Source organism: Staurois parvus, unplaced genomic scaffold (genome assembly GCF_062004578.1).
Source record: "Staurois parvus isolate SC_StPar_1 unplaced genomic scaffold, SC_StPar_1.0 ptg000966l, whole genome shotgun sequence".
Classification (NCBI taxonomy): Eukaryota; Metazoa; Chordata; class Amphibia; order Anura; family Ranidae; genus Staurois; species Staurois parvus.
Genome location: NW_028318762.1, coordinates 270,578 through 293,194, shown reverse-complemented (window position 1 = coordinate 293,194; position 22,617 = coordinate 270,578). Strand labels below are relative to the sequence as shown.

The 22,617-nt window shown below is 42.3% G+C and overlaps 1 protein-coding gene across 1 annotated transcript in view; it reads left to right on the top strand.

Moving 5' to 3' along the window:
* LOC149441601 (uncharacterized) overlaps positions 1-22,617 on the top strand; it is an 89,543-nt gene that overhangs the window by 44,156 nt on the left and 22,770 nt on the right. Inside the window, exon 4 of the mRNA XM_089657137.1 lies at positions 12,808-12,978. Within this exon, the coding sequence (XP_089513263.1) occupies positions 12,808-12,978 (171 nt within the window). The remainder of the gene's footprint in view (positions 1-12,807; positions 12,979-22,617) is intronic.

Sequence of the window (22,617 nt, the reverse complement as noted above, 5' to 3'; positions counted from 1 at the left end):
GTGACAACACACTCAGTCATCCTCGGGGTGACCCTGAATTTGACCGGCTCCACAAAATTCAGCCCCTCGCAAATCACCTAAACAAAAAATTTGCAGATGTCTATACTCCCCAGCAAAACATCTGCGTTGATGAGTCCCTCATTAATTTTTCTGGTCAAGATGTAGAAGACCTGTGAGAGGACAACAGGCTATACATATAATTTTTGGATTTACGAGGGAAAAGATAGTCACGTGGAGCCCCCCGGATGCCCAGACTACATGGGGAGTGGTGGCAAGATAGTTTGGGACTTGGTGTCATCATTTCTCCATATGGGGTACCACTTATACGTGGACAATTTTTATTCAAGCGTGCCACTATTTAGACATTTGTACAATCTTGGAACTGGCACTTGTGGCACCGTGTGACCTAATGTGTGCCCACCATTAGAAGTGGGTGGATGCAGGGCGGTATGATCTAATGGTGGGCATACCACACACTTTTTATGGCAGAGATTTCTTCTCTTTTTTTCATTCAGTCCACAGGCTGCATACAAAAATAAAAGAACATATCATATATATCCAACAAGGACCAGCGACGTACTGGTACATCACTGGATTTGAATGGTTATACCAGGATGATGCCTACAGCTGCAGCTGCATCATCCTGGTATCTTTTTTTCAGCCGGTGATCGGCTTTCATGTAAAAGCAATCCTAGTGGCTAATTAGCTGCAAGATTGCTTTTACAAGCAGTGGGAGATGATGCCCCCCTCCCCCGCTGCCTTCCACGGCCTTCTCTGGCAGTCCTGTGCCATCGGGGGAACCTGAGAATGCAGCCGGTGTTTCTGCCAGCTGAACATAGAGCTGATTGGAGACCGGAATGGTGCCAATCATCTCTATAATCTAATAAATCGGAAGCTACAAGCATTTCATCACTTCAGTTTTGCAGGATATAAACAGCGCCATTTGTAAATTGGGAAAGCATCTGATCACCAATCTTGGTGAGATTAGATAATGTAAGGGCAGAGGAGAGATCCAGAGTCTGATAGACCCAAGATTTCTCAAAAAAGAATATATGACAATGCCCATTGAAGTTATAGGAGATATTTGCATTCCCTGTTATAGCAATAAAAGTGATCAAAGCAAAAAAATGAAAAGTACAATGTAAAAATAATAAAAAAAAATCAAAATAACTAAAAAAAAAAAAACTTGCCCCTCCCATGCACGCACACCTGTGTGAACAAGCCTTGACCCTGTGCCGGTATGTAAACAGCAGTTGCACCATGCATGTGAGGTATCGCCGTGAACGTCAGATCAAGGGCAGTAATTCTAACACCAGACCTCCTCTGTAAATCTAAAATGGTAGCTTGAAAAGGCATTTAAAATGTTGCCTATGGATATTAAAAATGTATGCAGTTTGTCGCCATTGCATGGGGCATGCGCAGTTTTAAAGCATGTCATGTTTGGTATCTATTTACTCGGCATACCATTATCTTTTATATTTTACAAAATAATTGGCCAATATATTGTGTTTTTGTGCATTAAAAGTAAAAAAAGTGTGTTTTTTTTTTAAACTTGCATTTGAAAAATCGCTGCATGAGTACTATGTGCCATAAAAAATTGTAGTACCCACCATTTTATTCACTAGGGTGTCTCCTTTAAAAAAATATATAATGTTTGGGGTTTAAATTAATTTCCTAGCAAAAAATATGAATATTTTTCATGTGAACAAAAAGTGTCAGAAAAGGCTTGGTCTTCAGGTGGTTAGAAGAGTGAGTGATGTGTGGCATAAACTTCTAATGCTGGGCATAAAATGCCCCCACCCCCCAAAATGACCCCTTTTTGGAAAGTAGACACCCCAAACTATTTGCAGAGAGGAATGTTGAATCAATAGAAGAATTTATTTTTTTACCACTCGTTTTTGGAAAATGACAAAAAAATATATTTATTTTTTTTTACACAAAATTGTCACTTAAATGATTTATTGCTCACACAAGCCATGGGTATATGTGGAATTACTCCCCAAAATACATCTTTCTCCCTCTCCTGAGTATGGGGGTACCACATGTGAGAGACATTTTGGCAGTCTAGCCAAGTACAGGACCCCAAAATCCAATAAGCACCTTCAGGCTTTTAAAGGGCTTTATTTCCTCATTACACTTCCTGACTACCTATCACAGTTTCGGAGGCCCTGAAATGCCAGGATAGCACCAACCCCCCCCCCCCCCCCAAATGACCCCTTTTTGGAAAGTAGACACCCCAAGGAATTTGCTAATAAGCACGGTAAGCATTTTGCAGATCTCATTTGTTGCCACAAGTTTTTGGAAAATGAAGAAAAAAAACAAAAACATATTTTTTCTATTTTTTTTTATATTTCAAAACATTGTGAGAAAAAATGAGATCTGCAAAATACTCGCAATGCCTCTTCTTAAATTCCTTGGGGTGTCTACTTTCCAGAAAGGGGTCATTTGGGGGGGGGGGGGGGTGCTATCCTGGCATGTTTGGGCCTTTGAAACTGTGATAGGTAGTGAGGAAGTTAAATGAGGAAGTTACGCACCTTCAGGCTTTCAAAGTGGTCATTGGATTTCAGGCTCCTGTATGTGGCTAGGCTCCCAAAAAGTCTCACACATGTGGTATCCCCATACTCAGGAGAAGTAGCAGAATGTATTTTGGGGTGTAATTCCACATATACCCATGGCTTGTGCGAGAAATATATAATTTAAATGACAACTTTGTGCAAAAAAAAAAATGTTTTGTCATTTTCCAGAAACTTGTGGAAAAAAAATTAATCTTCCATGGACTCAATATGCCTCTCAGCAGATAGCTTAGGGTGTCTAATTTCTGAAAAGGGGTCATTTGGGAGTGTTTGTACTGTCCTGGTATTTGGGGGTGTTTGTACTGTCCTGGTATTTGGGGGTGTTTGTACTGTCCTGGTATTTTAGCACCTCAAGAAATGTGAGGGGCAGTCGGAATTTACAGCTTTTACTTTCTATTATCTATACCATAGTTTGTAGACATTTTAACTTTCACAAAAAGCAATCAATATACACTTATTGGGAATTTTTTAACCAAAAACATGGAGCAGAATACATTTTGCCCTAAATTTAGGACAAAATTTTAGTTTTTTTGGGATATTTTTATGACTGAAATGAGAAAATATTGTTTTTTTCAAAAAAAATTTTTTCTTCAAAACTTTTTCTGGTTATAGCACCAAAAGTGCACAGGTGATCAAATACCACCAAAAGAAAGCTCTATTTGTGTTAAAAAAGAGGACATACATTTAATTTATGTACCGTATTGCATGACCGCGCAATTGTCTGTTAAACTAGCGCAGCGCTGTATAGCAAAAAAATTGTGTAAGTTGCAGTATCTATCCCATAGTTTGTAGACGCTATAACTTCACACAAAGCAATCAATATACACTTATTGGGATTTTTTTTACCAAAAACATGGAGCAGAATACATTTTGGCCTAAATTTATAACCAACTTTGAGTTTACTATATATTTTTTATAACTGAAAGTAAAAAACATTGTTTTTCTTCAAAATTTTTGGTCTTTTTTTGTTTATAGCGTGAAAAATAAAAAGTGCACAGGTGATCAAATACCACCGAAAGAAAGCTTTATTTGTGTGAAAAAAAGGACATAAATTTTGTTTGGGTGCAGCATTGCATGACCGCGCAATTATCAGTTGAATTAGTGCAGCGCCGAGTAGCAAAAAAAAGGTGTGGTCATTAAGGGGGGTAAATCCTCAGGAGGGGGAGGGGTTAATTAACTTCTTTGGTACATTAAACAATAATAGCATTAATATGAACCTGTCTTATAACTATAGTACTACAGAAATTAAGTTCCTTGACTTCACGTTAATGAATTGTAATGGAAGAATTACCACTAAGTCCTATTTCAAATCAACTGATTGAAACCGCTATATCCCAGTAGACAGCTGCCATCACCCTATTTGGCTAGCTAACATACCTAAAGATCAGTTCCTTAGACTTAGGAAAAACTGCGCTGATTTGGATCGTTCCCATCTACAAGCCTCAATACTCAAGGATAGATTCCTTGAAAAGGGCTATGATAATGAGGTCCTAGATAATACTCTTAAGTTGGTGGCAAATATGGACAGAGAAGAATTACTGGATAATAACACCAGACCAATTAAGAACATGGTATGTCCTTTTAGAACTACCTTTTCTGTTCAACATAGAGCTATACACCTCATCATCCAAAAAAACTGGGGTATTTTAAAAGCAGATCCGGTGTTATCAGAAATACTACCGGACAGACCTGAAGTCATCTTCCGCAAATCCACAACACGTAGGGACAAGATATCACCTAACGTGGTTAGCCCACCAAATCCCTTATGCTTTTTAACCTTAATGGTTTCTTCCCTTGTAATAAGTACATTGCTTGCAGATGTAATGATGAAAGGAAAAAGAAGGTTACTACATATTGATCACATCATACAGGAAAGTCTTACAATATTGATTAATGTATTTGTTGTAATAGCAGGTACGTAGTATATCTACTCGAATGCCCCTGCTCCAAACAATATGTGGGCCGTACCACTAGGAGGTTAAGAGACCGCCTGCGAGAACATGTCTATAATATCAAGAGAGGCTATAAGGAACACTCTTTATCTCTACACTATAGGCAGCATCATAATACAGATCCAACTGCTCTTAGATTTGCTGGTATTGACATGATAACCCCACATTGGAGGGGCACCCAAACGACTAGAGCGGTCTCCCAATTGGAGACCAGACTTATTTACGAATTAGGTACTCTGCACCCAGCTGGACTTAATGTGGAAATAGATGTAAACTGCTTTATTGACAATAGTTAGCAGGGATTATGGCTTTTAGCGTCTAATATACCTTTTCCTGTTTTTTATATCTGTTTATACTTTATATCTATTTGGATATTTTTCCACATTTGTGATATTTTAGATATTTGTGTTTTATTTTTTATTTCCGTTTATTTTAATTCTTTGTATTGTACTCATTTGTTATTCGTAACATTCGTTTTTACATATGACCACTTTTTGCCATGGTTTTTTGATCTTTCTTATATGATATTTTTTTAGTCTGGGCTATATATATTCTTTTATTTGTCTTGCGTCCGTCAAGACATTATAATCAGAATTTTTACAGGTGCTTTAATATATATATATATATTTTTTTTTTAAAGAATTTTTCTAAATATCTTAACATATTATTTATTAATCTATCTATTTTTAATTTTATATTTACAATATATGGCAATCATTTTTTCTCTTCTCTGAATAAACATTATTTTTGCAACGGGATGTCACTTGAGGGTACAATGTATCAACATATGCAATGATTCCCTTGGCATCCTTATACTTCACACTGGATTATGGGAGCGGCATTGCACTATAAGCAATTTATACTAAAAGAGGACTGTTTATGAGCACGTGTTCATATATGTTTATACATCACTTTATATATTCACTAATACTATTAGCACAATATATGTTATTTATCTAAGATGGTACAGGCAGTACCACATACAAGTGTTTATATTATTTATAATCATTTATCCACTGTACTTGTTTTTTATTATTAATTTACATTATTCTTTTATTGTAATAGTAAACACACAGGAGCGCGGCAGAAAAGAAGCCATTGCTTTCACAGCAGAGGTGCAACAAATGTTTTATTGCTTTCTTGTCAGAGAAGACCATAGAGACTTTCTACCTTTTCTCTGGTATGAAGACAATAACATAGACAAGGAAGTTGTTGAGTACAGAATGAAAGTGCACGTATTTGGCAACAGGCCCTCTCCTGCTGTCGCTATATACTGCATGCAAAAGGCTGCCCAGAAAAATGTGGAGTTCTATGGACAAGAAGCCAAACACTTTGTATTGAGGCATTTCTTTGTGGATGATGGACTCGCTTCTGCTAGCACGCCTGAAGATGCAATTTCCATCCTCAGTAAAGCAAAGCAAATGCTGGCAGAATCCAATCTGCGTCTTCATAACATTGCTTCCAACAGCCAAAGAGTAATGGAAGCCTTCTCTGTAGCAGACAGTGCCAAGGACCTTAAAGATCTTTGCCTAGGTATGGATACCCTTCTTCTGCAGAGAAGCCTAGGCCTGAGCTGGGATCTAGAAACAGATAGTTTTGTTTTCCGAGTTTCTTCAGAGGAAAAGCCCTTTACACGTAGAGGAATTCTATCCACCGTAAATAGCCTCTATGATCCCCTAGGGTTTGTGTCACCTGTGACAATAAAAGGTAAGGCCTTAGTTCGGGAACTGTCATCTGGGAAAAGTGAATGGGATACATTGCTTCCAGAAGAGAGACTATGTGAGTGGGTTCAATGGACAGAATCCTTGCAAGCGTTGGAGCACCTAAAGATAGACAGCTGTTATGTTTCCATATCTCTATCAACAGCTCGCAGGAAAGAACTGTACATTTTCTCAGACGCATCCACCTGTCAAGGTCCTACCTTTCTTCAGAGCTTGTGCATCTCCATGAGCTGGCATCCATCTTGGTTTTCTGCAAAGCATGGTGGGAACCTTTATGCCTTCAGGCTTCTGCGGCTCCTCCTCAGAAGGGTGTGGTTGAGCACATTTAAATCTGCTGTCTGCAAGTGTGCTCTGCACTTGTGTCCTGTATGTTGCCCTGTTGCAAGCTCTTGTGTTGTTCCCATTGCTCTCCTGGTAACCGACTCGGCTTGGACAAGACTACTCTCTGCGTTAACCCTTTACCTGACCTCCCGTTGCTGAACCCGGCCCGTGACCTGAGTATTCTTTGCCTACCGTCTAGTACTGTCTGCTCCATTGTTATTGACCCGGCCTGTCTGACTACTCTACACGTGTTCCCATCTAGCTCCCACCAGCTGTACGCCATTGGCGGCAGTCGTTATCGCAGCTGGGGTCACTTGGGGGCCACGACCTGGTCTCAGGCTAGGTCAAGTCCATCCCCACCATCAGGGGCCCTGGTGAAGGGTAGCCTGGGGCTTAGACTCAGCGCCCTGAGGGACTCTGGTCTGTGGGTAGTGGCAGTCGTCAGTCGCAGCGTGACCGTACCATGGGCCTGCCTGCCCATTCCAGCGTTCCTGCCCTGACACCACCATAGCGATAGGTGCAGTGGCTTACTTGAAGGTAATTGCAGAAAATGTGTGCCATGTTGGATTTGTTATAGGAAAGTCCAAATTAAGCCCTAAACCCGCCCACGCAATTCCTCGTTTAGAGTTGTGTGCTGCTGTACTTGCAGTCGAAATGTCTGAGCTAATCATTTATGAACTAGACACTGACTTTGATGCTGTGAAATTCTTCACTGATAGCAAGACTGTCCTGGGGTACATTTGCAACACCACAAGGAGGTTCTATCTGTATGTCTCCAACAGAGTGAATAGAATCCGGCAATCTACACACCCAGATCAGTGGTTCTATGTATCTGCAGAGCAAAACCCCGCAGATTTTGCCACTAGACCTACTCAAGCAGCATGCCTGCAGGACTCTATATGGTTCTCAGGCCCATCCTTTCTGCACCAACCACACTGTGAGGATATAGACACTGCTAACGTTTATCCACTCATAGAGCCCGAAGCTGACTCTGAAATCAGATCGGAAATTACAAGTTTCAGTACCAAAGCTTCTGAAGCACTTCATTCACATTGCTTTGAGAGATTTTCTTGCTGGAAGATATTAGTTAAAACCCCAGCCAGACTCATCCACGTCGCTAAGACCTTCCAGAGGGAAACCAATAGCGATCGGGTCAGAAGGTGGGAATGTTTCCATGAACAGGTCAATCTAGAAGAACTTTCTCAGGCAAAGTCTGTTATAATTTCTTCTGTTCAAAACGAACATTTCCAGAAGGAAATTGACTGCATCACAAAACAAAAGACATTCCCAAAACAAAGCCATCTTAGGAAGCTCAGCCCCTTCGTAGACAAGAATGGGTTGTTGAGAGTGGGTGGACGTTTGTCTCTTGCCGAACTTCCAGAGGGAGAGAAACAGCCTATCATTATACCTCATGATCATCACATTGCTACACAGCTTGTTAGGTACTATCATGAACAAGTAGTTCATCAAGGGCGCCACATCACAGAGGGTGCAATCAGATCCGCAGGTTTCTGGATTCTTGGTAGCAAACACTTGATATCAGCAGTAATACACAAATGTGTCATCTGTCGCAAGCTGCGAGGGAGATTACAAAGTCAAAAGATGGCAGAACTACCAGAGGACAGAGTAATTGCTCAACCACCTTTCACCAATGTGGGCTTAGATGTGTTTGGTCCGTGGTCAGTTTTAACCCATCGTACTAGAGGAGGCAGTGCAGACAGCAAACGATGGGCAGTCCTTTTCACTTGTTTGTCCACCCGAGCTGCACACATAGAGCTAACTGAAGCCATGTCAACATCGAGCTTTATTAATGCCTTGAGGAGATTCTTCTCAATTTCGTGGCCCAGTAAAACTGCTCCATTCTGACAGAGGAACAAACTTTGTGGGAGCTTGCAAGGAACTTAACATTTGTGCCAGCGACTCAGTTGCAAGACTTTCTCCAAGACAGAGGAGGTACATGGGTCTTTAATCCTCCACACTCCTCACACAGGGGTGGGGTCTGGGAAAGACTTATAGGTATAGCCAGGCGAATCTTGGATGCTATGTTGCTACAAACTAAACCTGCTCGCTTGACCCATCAGACTTTAAGCACCTTTATGACTGAGGTTACAGCTATTGTGAATGGCAGGCCTTTAGTCCCTGTATCCTCAGACCCAGATGCACCTATGGTCCTTACCCCAGTAATGTTGTTGACTCAAAAGGGGAACTCTTTGTCTGCTCCACCTGGAAACATAAGTACAACGCAAGTTCATGCAAAGCAATGGAAGCAAGTGCAATGCTTGGCAGACACCTTTTGGAAAAGATGGAGGAGGGAGTATCTATCAACTTTTCAGAACCGTAGGAAATGGACTAAGGATCGCCCAAATGTAAAAGTGGGTAATGTCCTTCTGTTGAAGGACAGCCAAGAGAACAGGAATGAGTGGCCCATAGGACTTGTTGTAAATGCACTACCAAGCAGAGATGGCAAAGTTAGAAAGGTGGACGTCAAGATTATAAAAAATGGGACCACAAGAATTTATCTTAGATCTATAACTGACATTATAGTTTTAGTCTCAGATTAGCTAGGATTCCATTTTCCTGTTTGTGTGTTTTTTCTGCATAGCAGTTGTTACATAGGTAGTGTCATAATAAATTATGCCAGGCAGGGAGTGTTCTGCCCATATTGTTGAAAATAATACATGTAATATACTGCAATGTTATGTGATGTTGCTGCCATCTAGTGGTCAGAGTTAGTTATTATGCCTAGTTATATCAGGACTTGACAGGAAGTGGTCATTTTCACATACAGTAACCTTTAACCTGGAACTTCCTGTCCTCCATTTGGTGACTGCTTCTGGATCCAACAAGCACCATACAGTGAGCTCCAAGCTATTCCTGGACTTATGGTGGAATTGTCCGTGACTACACTCACTGATGTGATGAAGCTGTTGTATAATGTTTAATGTACTGACACATATGTTTTGTTTGTGCTTATGTTGTAGTTTTACAAAGTTATTCAGAACAAAGAATACATACAGATCTGATGTCTCACGTTTCTTGACTTCTGAACTATTGTTAGACTGTCTGACTAGTGTTATACAACAGTTCAATAATGCGAAGCAGAACAGTAGTTTAGGTTAAGCACTGGGTTCTTGAATCCATCTTATACTGGTACCTATATTTGATATTTTTAGCATTGCATTTCTTTGTTAAGCCATATGGTACAATTTTTGAACACATCCCCTACATGGTGGTGTAACCTATGTGTCAGTGCTGCATATGTAATAGACCATATGTCATTACATTTATAGCACTCCTTTCATATATGACCGGTCATGACATCTGGTTTTAATTGGTTTTAGGTCATACTTTGTTGTATTGTCTCATCTTGCGGTGATGGCTAACTGAGGTATTTACCTAAAATGTCTACACATGCAATTTTTTAATGAAGCATACTGTTTTAAGTAATGTCTGGTATCACTTTCTGTTCATAATGTAACCGCTTTCTTTGTGAATCTCTTTTCTTTTTGATGTTTGGTTTTTGGTTAGTTGGCAGATAGTGTAAGTTCAGTGATACGTTAAATTTATGGAGCCTCTTGCCCTTCATTTTTACTAGTCTGTTAGTCCTGAGGCTTCAAAATGATTGGGTGGGATAAAGCCTCTACTCCTGTGGCCGGGTCTTACCTTGCAGAGGCCTTAAGCCTGATGTTCCTTCCTGCTGCCTGGACCCATACTGTGCTGTCCATATCTCTGCCTGCTGCCTGTATGGACCCAGGACTTTTTATGGACCATGTTCCTACTTCCTACCTGAACCAGTACTTTGGCTGTGCTGACCATATCTCTGTCTGCTGCCTGTAATGACCCAGGACTTTTTTTGGACTATGTCCCTGCCTGCTGCCTGGACACCAAGTCCCAAACTATCTTGCCACTGATCCCCATATAGTCTGGGCATCTGGGGGGCTCCACATGACTATCTTTTCCCCCTGTGAATCTGAAAATGACATGTATAGCCTGTTGCCATCTCACAGGTCTTCTACATATTGACCCCAGATCTGGTACACTTGCTGGGGAGATACTGTTTGAATGCAAGGCGGCCAGAAAAATTAACGAGGAACTCATCCAGGCAGAAGTTTTGTTGGGGAGTATAGACATCATAAGGTGATTCACGAGGGGATACAATCAATTTCTGTCTGTCTGTAGCCCAACCTGTCCTCGTTTATCTCTTACCACCGGATCCGGGGAAATAAAGCTCTCCACACAGAAGTGTAAAAGAAGTATTTCTAAAAGTTTAATACAAAACAAGAGGAGATCTACAGAAACACAACAGGTGTTTCTAAATCAGGATAACCAATGAAACATTCTACTCTTCTCAGTATAGTTACGGGAAGAACAGAAACTGCAAATGGCTGAGAGGTGCCATATAAAGTGCATCCGCTTACAGAGAAATGAGAGTCATTCCTGAGAAATGAGACTTACTGCCTACATGTTGTAGGCATATAAAATGTGTGTATCATAGATATAACTATATATATATAATATGAGGAAATGTACTGTATATACATTCATGGATGTGAGGTTGGCATTCATAGTGGGCCAGACGAAGTGCATACTTTACACACCAAAAGGATAGTCAAGGACTCCTTACTATGTTAATATATGCACGCGGTAATGACTTTCCCTTGTTGTGTTGGGGTAACCTGTGTTTGGGTACATATGTGGAGAGTCGGGGGAAGTTTCAGAGCAGGTTATCTGCAAATAGATTGGGAAAGGTCTTACATATTCATGGTGTGCTTGTTTATGGTGGGGAGAGCAGATTTGCCATAAACAAGACAAGTAGTATCTATTTAACCTTGTAATTAAAATCTATGCATACAGCTGTTCTAGGTCTAGACACATGAGATCAAACATGCTACTAAAAGTGGCCAATCAGAGTACTTGCCATTGTACTGAATGGGAAAAATGTGTATAATAAGGAAGCTTCTTTTTGGTTAAGAGACACAGATGACAGGACACAGGAAGGTTCTCTGAAGGGTTCTAATGATTGCCTGTCATCTGCCTCGTCTGTACCTCCGCTGGGAGAGGAGCTTCTTCCTGTCATTAATATGGGAGGACAGGTATAGATCATAACTCCCATTATTGCATGCATGGAAGTGACCTCGGTGCATATTACAGATCGGACATATGATGGACGGTGTAGGATCTCTATGCTTGATATGAAGGCTCTTACATGGGACTCTGAGGGGTGTTGTTCATTGTAATATTTACAAATATTCAGCCGGATTTCTGTCATCTGTAACAAATATCTTTATCTGAATAAATGCATCTCTCTGGAATACAACTATTAGTTGCTGCAGGAAAAGTACATATATAAATGCACCCTGGTCCTCCGGAGAAGGGCTGGATCTCCATGTTTGATATGAACTATCTGTTGCAAATATCTTCATCCGCTCTGTTTTATGGATTGCTATAGTTGTCTTCATAATTTAGGACAACATTGGTGCCGTGACCCGGATTAGTTGTTACATTAATGTTAAGACAACACTGACCAAGTCCCCCTGAGTCCCCCTATGTCAGGCCTTGTCTGCTCCTGTTCAGTATCTGCTCATCATTTCTCTGTGTGATCTCTGAATGATATGGGAGACATTCTACTCCAGAGACAAGCTTCCTACAGAGTGAATGGACTGCTGGAGAGATTTACACCCCTCCCCCTTCCATGGGTCATCAGAAGGGGATTTACTGACTTTTCTCACCTTGATGATGGGACCCCATTATCTTCTTCCTTCTTTCTTTTCTATGAGTTTTATGATGACCATACCCTAAGAGTTGAATAAAAACAAACAAGGGCGCACTCTCATCGTGCATTACCGTGGCATAACATGTAATTTATTAAATAAAAAGGATGTATACTCACAAAGCAATGATCCGCATCATTAGACACATTTGCATTGCGACTGTTTTTGTGGACCACCTATACTGCTCATTATCACGTTGGTTTGTGAGTATACATCCTTTTTATTTAATAAATTACATGTTATGCCACGGTAATGCACGATGAGAGTGCACCCTTGTTTGTTTTTATTCATTAGTGGTCAGATTTCCTGATCTCAGAAGGGCAGCACCTCTTCGGTTGGCATTCTACAATTCCTTTGTTTGCATGAAGATTGGAGCGCTGGTTTCGTTTGTTTTTCTTTTGGAGTATACCCTAAGAGTTGTTGGTTCTTTCCCTAATATACTCTCATGTGTCTGTATTTGTCTCTGCAGGTTGGTGAGATGTGGTCTGACTTCCTCCTGCTGTGATGATCTCCACTCCATTCTCATCACTAACCGATCCCTCACCAGACTGAATTTATCACTTAATGATCTCCAAGACTCTGGAATGAGACGTCTGTGTGAGGGACTCCGACATCCTGGCTGTACTCTGCAGAAGCTGAGGTGAGAATTCTACTATAAATGATCTCATATTCTGCAGGACTCTGATATATATCTTCTATGTGAGGGACTCCGAGATCCAGGAGATGAGGGGAGAATTCTACTATAAATGATCTCATATTCTGCAGGACTCTGATATATATCTTCCATGTGAGGGACTCCGAGATCCAGGAGATGAGGGGAGAATTCTACTATAAATGATCTCATATTCTGCAGGACTCTGATATATATCTTCTATGTGAGGGACTCCGAGATCCAGGAGATGAGGGGGGAATTCTACTATAAATGATCTCATATTCTGCAGGACTCTGATATATATCTTCTATGTGAGGGACTCCGAGATCCAGGAGATGAGGGGGGAATTCTACTATAAATGATCTCATATTCTGCAGGACTCTGATATATATCTTCTATGTGAGGGACTCCGAGATCTAGGAGATGAGGGGGGAATTCTACTATAAATGATCTCATATTCTGCTGGATTTTGGGATAAATCCTTTGTGAGGGATCCAGACACGTTCCCTAGATGACAGTTATACAAAGACAGACTTCTTGGCAGGTTACACTGGGAGACGCCATCATAGTCCTTCAGGTCACTGGCTGTTATTGCCTTTCCTCCATTCCACCCTCCACTGACCATCAGAGATCAGACTTTATGTCTGTCGAGGTGGATTGTTGTTTGGATGATATAAAACACAATGAAGTTTATTTGGCCCATAGAGACGGAGTGATGACATTTCTTATCCAATAAAACACGTCCAGATCTATCCATCTACCAGACAAATGTTTCTTGTTTGTAGAACTTAGAACATCAGATGTGTACTGACTAGTAGGGATGAGTGACTCTGCTCGGCTTCAGATCCCTGCAGGGTCTCACTGAAGGGGGAAGAGTGAGCACCCCCCAAACCATACCAGGCCACATGACCTCAACTGGGGGAGGGTGCTTTTGGGCAGGGGGACTTCCTCCCAAAGCAGCTTGTCCTCATGTTGATGGGAACAAGGGCTTCTTCCCCACAACTCTTGCCCAATGGTTGTGGGGGTCTGCAGGTGGGGGGCCTATAGGAATCTGCAAACTGCCTTCAAAGGGGGCTCCCAGATCCCAAAAACCTCATGTGAATGAGTATGGGGTGCATAGTAACTCTACTCAAAAGAGAAAAACAAATAAAATGGAAACTGCGTGATTAAAAAAAATCCTTAATAATAATAATTTACCAAGCAATTGTCAAAAACTAAGTAAAAACACAAACCTAGTTTTTCACAAGTGCTTGATAAAAAGAGAAAAAAAATCACCCCAGTGCCATTAGTACAGTGTCAGTGGTTTTTTTTTTTGCACTGATCACTATTGGTGTCACTGGGGATGTCTGTGACCCCAAGTCAGTTCCCTCCCCAGTGTCAGAATGTCCACTGCCGTCCCACCATAAGTCGCTGATCGCCGCCATAAGTCGCTGATCGCCACTATTATTAGTATAAAAAAAATCCAGTATCTATCCCGCCATTTGTAGACGCTGTAACTTTCACATAAACCAAGTAATTTACACCAATTATTTTAGCAAAGACACGGAGCAGAATATATTTTGGCCTAAATTTATGACGAAATTTGATTTTTAAATTTTTTTTTACTCGACATGTTTTATAGCAAAAAGTCCAAATATTGTTTTTTTGCAAACTTGCCGGTCTTTTTTTTTTATGGCGCAAAAAATAAAAACCGCACAGGCGATCAAATGCCAAAGAAAGAAATCCCAATTTGTGGGAAAAAAAGGATGTAAATTTCATTTTGGTTCAGCGTTGCAGGACTGCGCAATTGTCAGTTAAAGTAACGCAGTGGACACTTCCGGTTCCGGCGCCACATGAGCTAGGGAGGGTATCCCACGGCTCCGGAACTTTTGGTATATAAAATCAGCCTCCTGCTCCGGAGGATATACCACAACGGCACGGGAGTGCCCCCTCCGTATCCCCCGCTCCTGATCCGCTATGGAGCGGTACCTACGACTGGCGACACCTGGCCAGGATCCCGCGGCTCCTGCATGGAGGGACAGGTCTCCCATCTGTGCAGCCAAGATGGCTGCCATCAACCACACTGCAGAGAGCAGCCCCATAATAACTGCTGAACAGCACAGCAGCTACGGTCTGAATCTACCATCTGACAATATGGAGACACAGCAGGTGCCAGACCCAGGACCAGGATCAAGTAGGAGAGAGGCACAGCCACCCCACACTCTTCTGACAGGGCATGCTGGGACTAGTAGTCCCACAGAACAATATGAAAAAATTGCACAGGCTGTTGCTTCTTTGCTGCTACCCACCATTGCTCAGGCTGTAGACAAAGCAGTATCCCAGGGTATAGAGCAGCTCAGAAGAGATCTGGGAGAAAACGCCAAATGCATAACCGATGCTGAACACCATCTTTCAGACTTTGAGGACGAGTTTCAAGCTATGCAGGCGAACTCTACACAATCCAAATGTGTACAACAGACCATCCTAGATAAATTGGATGACCTAGAAAATCGCTCTCGCAGGAGCAACCTCCATGTCGTAGGCCTTCCAGAATCATACAACTCAGGCCTGTTGTCAGATATCTGCTCTAAACGCATACCCGCAGCACTGGGACTCACGTCACCTTACCAGGTCGAAAAGGCGCACCTATTAGGAGCACCCTCAAATGATAGACGCACGCCGCAATCTACAATCGTCAAATATCTTAACTACACTGTCCGGGTAGCCATTCTTAATTCGTGTCGCAACTCACGTTCCCTACAACTGGACGGCCATAAGCTTTTACTCTTTGCTGACCACTCGCAAGAAGTCTCCCACAAACGCAAGTCGTTCCAACAAATTTGTGCTACACGATTTCAGAAAGGGGTCAAATTCTACACTTCACTACACCTTCAGGGGAACCCAAATCATTCACACATGCAGAAGAAGCCCATCTCTTCCTACAAAATAATTTACCTGAGATCATGGGCCCCCAGCAATTACAACAGTCAACACGAGACTCCGGCTCACGTGACCCACGAAATCAGCGCAGTCCACGAAAGGAACCTCCAAAGCGTCAACGCGTCAACTCTTCAGCAGCAAAGCAAAGACCACCCTGACAGTTGAGACCCATCTCATTCACATAATTATGAGCTGGTTCTTGGGCTCTCTCTCGCTCTCATTTAAACTGATGAAATCACATTGTTTATGCTGTGTCTTATTGCACTTTTGGCTACTGCACTACCGTTGATAATGGGGTGATTCGATCCCTCTTTTCCTGGTGGCCCATACCACTGTTGGAGGCCTTCCTTTCCTTTCCTCGTACCTGATAATGCAGTCCCTCGGTACAAGATCTACAACCAATCATATTCGGTAACACAGGCTAAGATTAGGAGACAACATGTGGAATAATGTGAAGTTCAGGATGACTATGCAGTTTATTGTTATTTTTACTTTTACAATAGACCCCTGTTGGGTCACCCTGTTATTTGTGTATTTCCCTTCCCTCCTTTCTCTCTTTTCCCTTTTTCTCCCTCTTACCCAGAGACCCCCCCATCGCCTTATCTTCCCATACAGCACCGAGAAAATAGGGAACATAATGCTAAGCTCACTTCAGAAAGGTACCAATTCTTCTCTAAAAACCCCCGCATCAACATATCCATGATTCGTGTGATTTCATGGAACGTTAAAGGTTTAAGATCGCCCCATAAACGTATGGCAATTCTTCGCCCCCTCAAGCATATGAAAACAGACATTGTGTTCCTCCAAGAAACCCACTTACACCAAACGGATTTTACGCGCATAAAAATATTATGTGTGGGGCAAGTGCCATCGTCATCGACACCTTCTGGTAAAGCAGGAGTGATCATACTCATACATAAGCGGCTTACACTCGACATTATAACAACAACCACGGATGAGGAGGGATGATATGTCGCTGCTCACATCAAATTGGACTCCTCCCCTTTGGTATTAGTTAATATCTACGCACCGAACTCCTCGCCTAAACCATTCTTCCAAGATCTGTCCTCGAAATTGTTGAATTTCATGCACCTTTCATTGTTGTTGGGAGGGGACTTTAATCAATGTATGAACATGCAGGAAGACAAACTAAAACCTTTTATTCTGAATTGCCCACCTAGCTCCACCCCCCCATCAACACACACACTATTGAACAACTTCACAGAGGCACTACAACTCATGGATGTTTGGCGGCTAACACACCCAGAAGGAAGAGGATTCACCTTCTTCTCTCCTGTACACCATTCCCTATCCAGAATTGATTACTTCTTCGTAAACAACATGCTTTTACAAAACATCAAGGATTCCACTGTACATGATATAGCAATCTCCGACCACTCCCCGATTTCCATATCCATACTACACACGCAAAACAACCAATCCTCACGCACCTGGCGTTTCCCATCTTTCCTCGCAAACAATCAGGACTTGCTCCGGGTATTAACTATTGTCAAGAGAACCAGAGAGCACACAGAGACAGATTGCACAGAACCCAACGTGCTCTTATTGGGGAGGTTTTTGGGGCACAGACAACACTTCCTTTAGTCCACAGATCCACACCAGACACAACAACACAGTACAGTTCTCTGGAAGGCAATATGGAACAACAGGGGTAAGGTAATCCACAGGGGTAATCCACACAGGAGGCTCCAGACAGAGAAGGGTTAAGTCCAGGCAGGTTCACTGAGAGCAAGGGGTTAAGTCCAGGCAGGTTCATGGAGAGAAAGGGGTTAAGTCCAGGCAGGTTCATGGAGAGAAAGGGGTTAAGCCCAGGCAGGTTCATGGAGAGAAAGGGGTTAAGTCCAGGCAGGTTCATGGAGAGAAAGGGGTTAAGTCCAGGCAGGTTCATGGAGAGAAAGGGGTTAAGTCCAGGCAGGTTCATGGAGAGAAAGGGGTTAAGTCCAGGCAGGGGATAGATCCAGCCAGGCAGATTCACGGGGACAGCAGAAGATCCCTCCACAGTGCAGGGATTCCAGGCAGCACAGACAGTCCGGGAGATGATGAGGAGGACGGGGGATTTTCGTATGAGAGAAGCTGGCCCTCAGTGCAGCCTTCCCTCACACACACAGCCAGGAGAACACAATGGGGGGTTTTCTGCTCACCCTTAAGTATAGAGCTGGTAACCGGATACTTCCTGTCGGGTTACCATGGCAACGGGCCCTGTCTCTCAGGTCTCCAGACCTGTCCAGGGAGCCCAGGAATTTGTGCATGAGGGGGAAGGGAGGAGATGGCCTGTTTGTGGATTCCTTCAGCAGGAGGCCAGGCTGCAAGCCAGGGGGGTGACGGGCTGCTGAGGGCTGCCTGTGTCAGGGAAAAGAGGACTAGAAGTCCCAGCATGGATGGGACAGAAGGGTGAGGGGTGGGAGGTGGCAGCTGGCAAACCTGGAGGATGGGGAAGGAAGGACCAGCTCCATGACAACTATTACCTGGGGTGAGTTCTGAAAACAAATGCATAACACCAAACAAACCCTAATCTCTTCTGGGAGACTGCAAGGCGGTCCTAGGGGGCAGAATCATAGCGTTCACTTCCAACTACAAGAAAAACCTTCTCCGAAACTACACAGTAGCAAGCCTTCACCTAAGACAAGCACAGAAGGACCTTGCAAATTTAAATTCCCACGGAAATAGGAAAGCATGGTGAGAGGCCAAACATTACTTTGATACATGGGCAGCTGCCCAAGAGGCAATACATCAATCACATACCGACCTGCAATTTTATAAATTCGGCAACAAACCGGGCAAGCTGTTATGTAAAAACCATACACACCCACTCTTTTTGCATCTCCGAGAGATGCACAGGGAACATTAAAAAGCGATCCTCTAGACATTATTTCCATTTTAGAAAACTTTTACCAAACTTTATATGGCTCAGATCCTATAGACACTACTAAAGCCACCTCTTTCCTAGAACATATCTCGTTGCCACGGTTAGACCCAACCTCACTCCAGGCCTTAAACACCCCCATTACTCACGCGGATGTATCTATAGCTATTAAATCACTCACAAATGGTAAAGCCCCGGGCCCTGATGGCTATACAGCCAAATTTTACAAACTCATGGCCGAAACCCTTTCCCCTACCTTACAATCGGTGTTTCAAGCCATTCAGGCAGGAGGAGACTACCTTCCCTCCAGATTCCAAGCCTACATTAAATTGATTGCCAAAAAAGATAAAAACCCGACGGAACCTGGATCGGATCATCCAATATCCCTGCTGAACCTCGACGCAGAACTACTGTCAAAAATTATCGCTTTTCGCCTAGCAAACATTCTGCCAACTCTTATTCATCCTTCCCAAGCGGGTTTTGTGCAGGGACATTCAGCGACATCAAATATTTGGAAGGTAATATCCTCCCTGAGTCAAGCCTCTAATGGCACACTTCAATAATCTCATTAGACGCCGAAAAGGCTTTTAACAACGTGAATTTTGATTGGCTTTTTTTAGCATTAAGGAATTTTGGATTTGAAGGCCCTTTTATGCATCTGATCCAAACCATGTATTCATCCCCAACAGCCCGAGTTATGGCAGAAGGTCACATATCCAACCCCATTCAACTCCACAAGGGCACTAGACAGGGTTGCCCTTTGTCCCCTTTACTTTTTAACTTGGCCCTAGAATCATTAGCACGCTTTCTCCTATTCCACTCTGACCTCCATGGCATCAAGATCGGGCAACAGGAGTTGATGCTTGTCTTGTTTGCAGATGACATTTTAATTTTTACCTCAAACCCATCCCTCGACCTACCGTATATTCAACATATTTTCTCTTTCTTCCGCCTTTGCTCAGGGCTCCGCATAAATTTCTCTAAAAGTGAAGTGCTTCCATTATTCCACTCCCACCTCCCGGACTGGGTGCAAAACTCAACGTTTAAAATTGCTACTAAATATATAACCTATTTAGGCATAAAGATAGGGAAACTAGCTTCATCTTTATATACGCTAAACTATAAACCCACGATCGACAAAATTTTTGGAGAATTAGAAATGTGCAAAGACTTAACGCTTTCCCTCCTGGGCAGATCTCATCTTTTTAAGATGGTAAGCTTCTCGAAACTTCTCTACCCGCTACAAACCATACCTCTTCTCCTTAAACACAGTGACATGACGTGGCTGAATCAGGCAATATCAACATTTTTATGGAAAGGCAAATGTCCCCGCATAGCACTTGCTAAACTATTCCTACCATGAAGCGAGGGAGGCTCAAACCTCCCGAATGTTAGAATTTATAATCTCTCATGCCTGCTCTGTATAGGCCTCAACTGGATCACCCAATCTTCTAATTATTCTAATTACCACCTGGAATCTGCCCTAGTATATCCCTATGATCTTTCATCCTTACTGCACTCCAATGTCACTACCACCCCACCTAAAACATAATCTCCTCATCCGTGACACCCTTATTGCATGGAGGGAAGTCAGGCGTAAACTAGGGGTCTCTCTGTGGCTCTCTTTTTTCCTATTCACCATAACCCTTCCTTTCCTCCTCCAGAATCCTATGATGCTTATGAAACTTTGCGAGTTCAAAACCTAACTTTGGTACAACAATTATACAACACCTCTACGAGTTCCCGAAAACCTCTTAACAGTGTCCTACAAACCTACGGCCTTCTAGCACATCATTTCTTTTACTTGCTTCAAGCAAGGAACTTTGTCAACTCCATTGCACCCACTAAATCTACTAGATTTCAGTCGACATTTATTGATGTCTTGGTAAACTCTCGAAAATACAACATTTCAAACATATATAGACTGCTGAACTTTCTATATGCCAAACCTTTTGAGACATCCAATGCTGTGAAATCCTGGGTCACAGATTTCAATAACACATTCACAGCAGACCAATTATTATCAGGCTTCAATTCCACATGTGCCTTCAATAACAATGAATTCTGGCGTGAACAACAGTTGAAGATTCTACATCGTGCCTACATGCCCTGTCTATACTCCAAAACTGACCCGGCACTGTCCGCCTGCCCTTTATACAAAATTCAAAAACCATCAATACAACATAGATTCTGGCTCTGCCCTGCTATTTCCACATTATGGAAGCAAGTGGTCAATTTCATATTCGTTATCACCACATTCCGACTACCCATTCACCCTCTTCCGCTACTTTTCGGCTTTATGGAACAGCCAGTCATTGGTCTCTTTTCCTCAGAAATGTCCTCCTTCAGAAATAACAAATTTTGGATATCCACATGCCTCCTGATAGCAAGACGGGTCATTCTCCGAAAATGGGTCTCCAACTGCCCTCCAACTATGACGGACATCAAGCAAGAGCTCAACTCCCTTCTACGGCTGGACAGACTCAACCTAATTACCTCCCCGGCCACTTCAAAAGAATCCCACTATTTCCGAAAATGGAACTCCTATATTACAGGATCCTTTTCTGTACAGGAGCAGGCCTTCTTTACTCAGAATTCCAACCTTCTAACTCATCCAATGCAATCCCCCAACGAAGCTGGTGGATTCGGACCTTTTATCCAGCTGACTAGCTGACTACAGTTTCAACTACTCAGTTGGTCATGTGTAATTTTCTACTGTTGCTGATTTTCTCTTCTTCTCTCTTATACTCCCTCTCCATCCTCATCTCACTTCTATCTTGACCTTCTACTTCTTTATTCTCTTGACCTAGGCCTTATATACACGTTTGACATTATCACCACAACACAGACCCACATCAACCAATTGGAGGTTGACATTTTCCCCCATTACGCATGGTGCAACCAGTAGTTACTGATTGGTGATAGCTAATCGCTGGTTACCAGTTACTAAATATTAATCACGGACTTTTCTTCTCCATGTTCTTTTTCCCCCTCAGCCTTCTATCTCTCCTCATTCTACCTAGGCCCCCGGGTAAAATTCTCCCTATTTTTTTATGTTCCTTGACTCCAGCTGTTACACCATATTATCACCAATCTCCCGTAATCTCAACTACGCTGATTACCTTATCTGCTCATATTCTCCCCCTTTTCCTATTTTACTTCCCCTTTCTCTTTCTCCCCTACTCTCAACTCCCAAACTCTCACACAATTCTTTTTCACCTTCTTTTGGACATATTTTTGGTGGGTAACAGATGACATCTACGTACATCTTAACTATACAACAGCATTTACTGATAAATCACAACATTAGATCAAGTCTGGAACGCATCATTCCCACTGGCTATTACTCTTACCTTATGTACACACAACCTTCTGATCTACCATTTCAACATACTACTTTCTTTGTTACTCATCAATGCCAACTCGATACCTTAGTTTTATATCAATGCCCCTTCCTAACTGCTACCATCAGGCTAAGGTCATTTTATTTTATTTCACTTGCCGTACAATTAGATCTTTGCTTAAAAATGATGTAACATTAATGTCATAATTTGCCTCACCATTTTGTTCATGTTTCAACTTGTTAAAACCCAATAAATATTCTTTAAAAAAAAAAAAAAAAAAAAAAGTAACGCAGCGACCATAACACAAACTGCTTCTGTAATCGCTTCCTGACCACCCTATAGTAGAAATACTGCTACTGGGCGGCACGGGTGCGCAAAATCACATATATATATACGTGATTTGCACTCCCGCAGTTTTCACGCCCCTCCCAGATAGCGTCAGATTGCCCGCCAGTACACCAGTAATCACATTTAACCCCT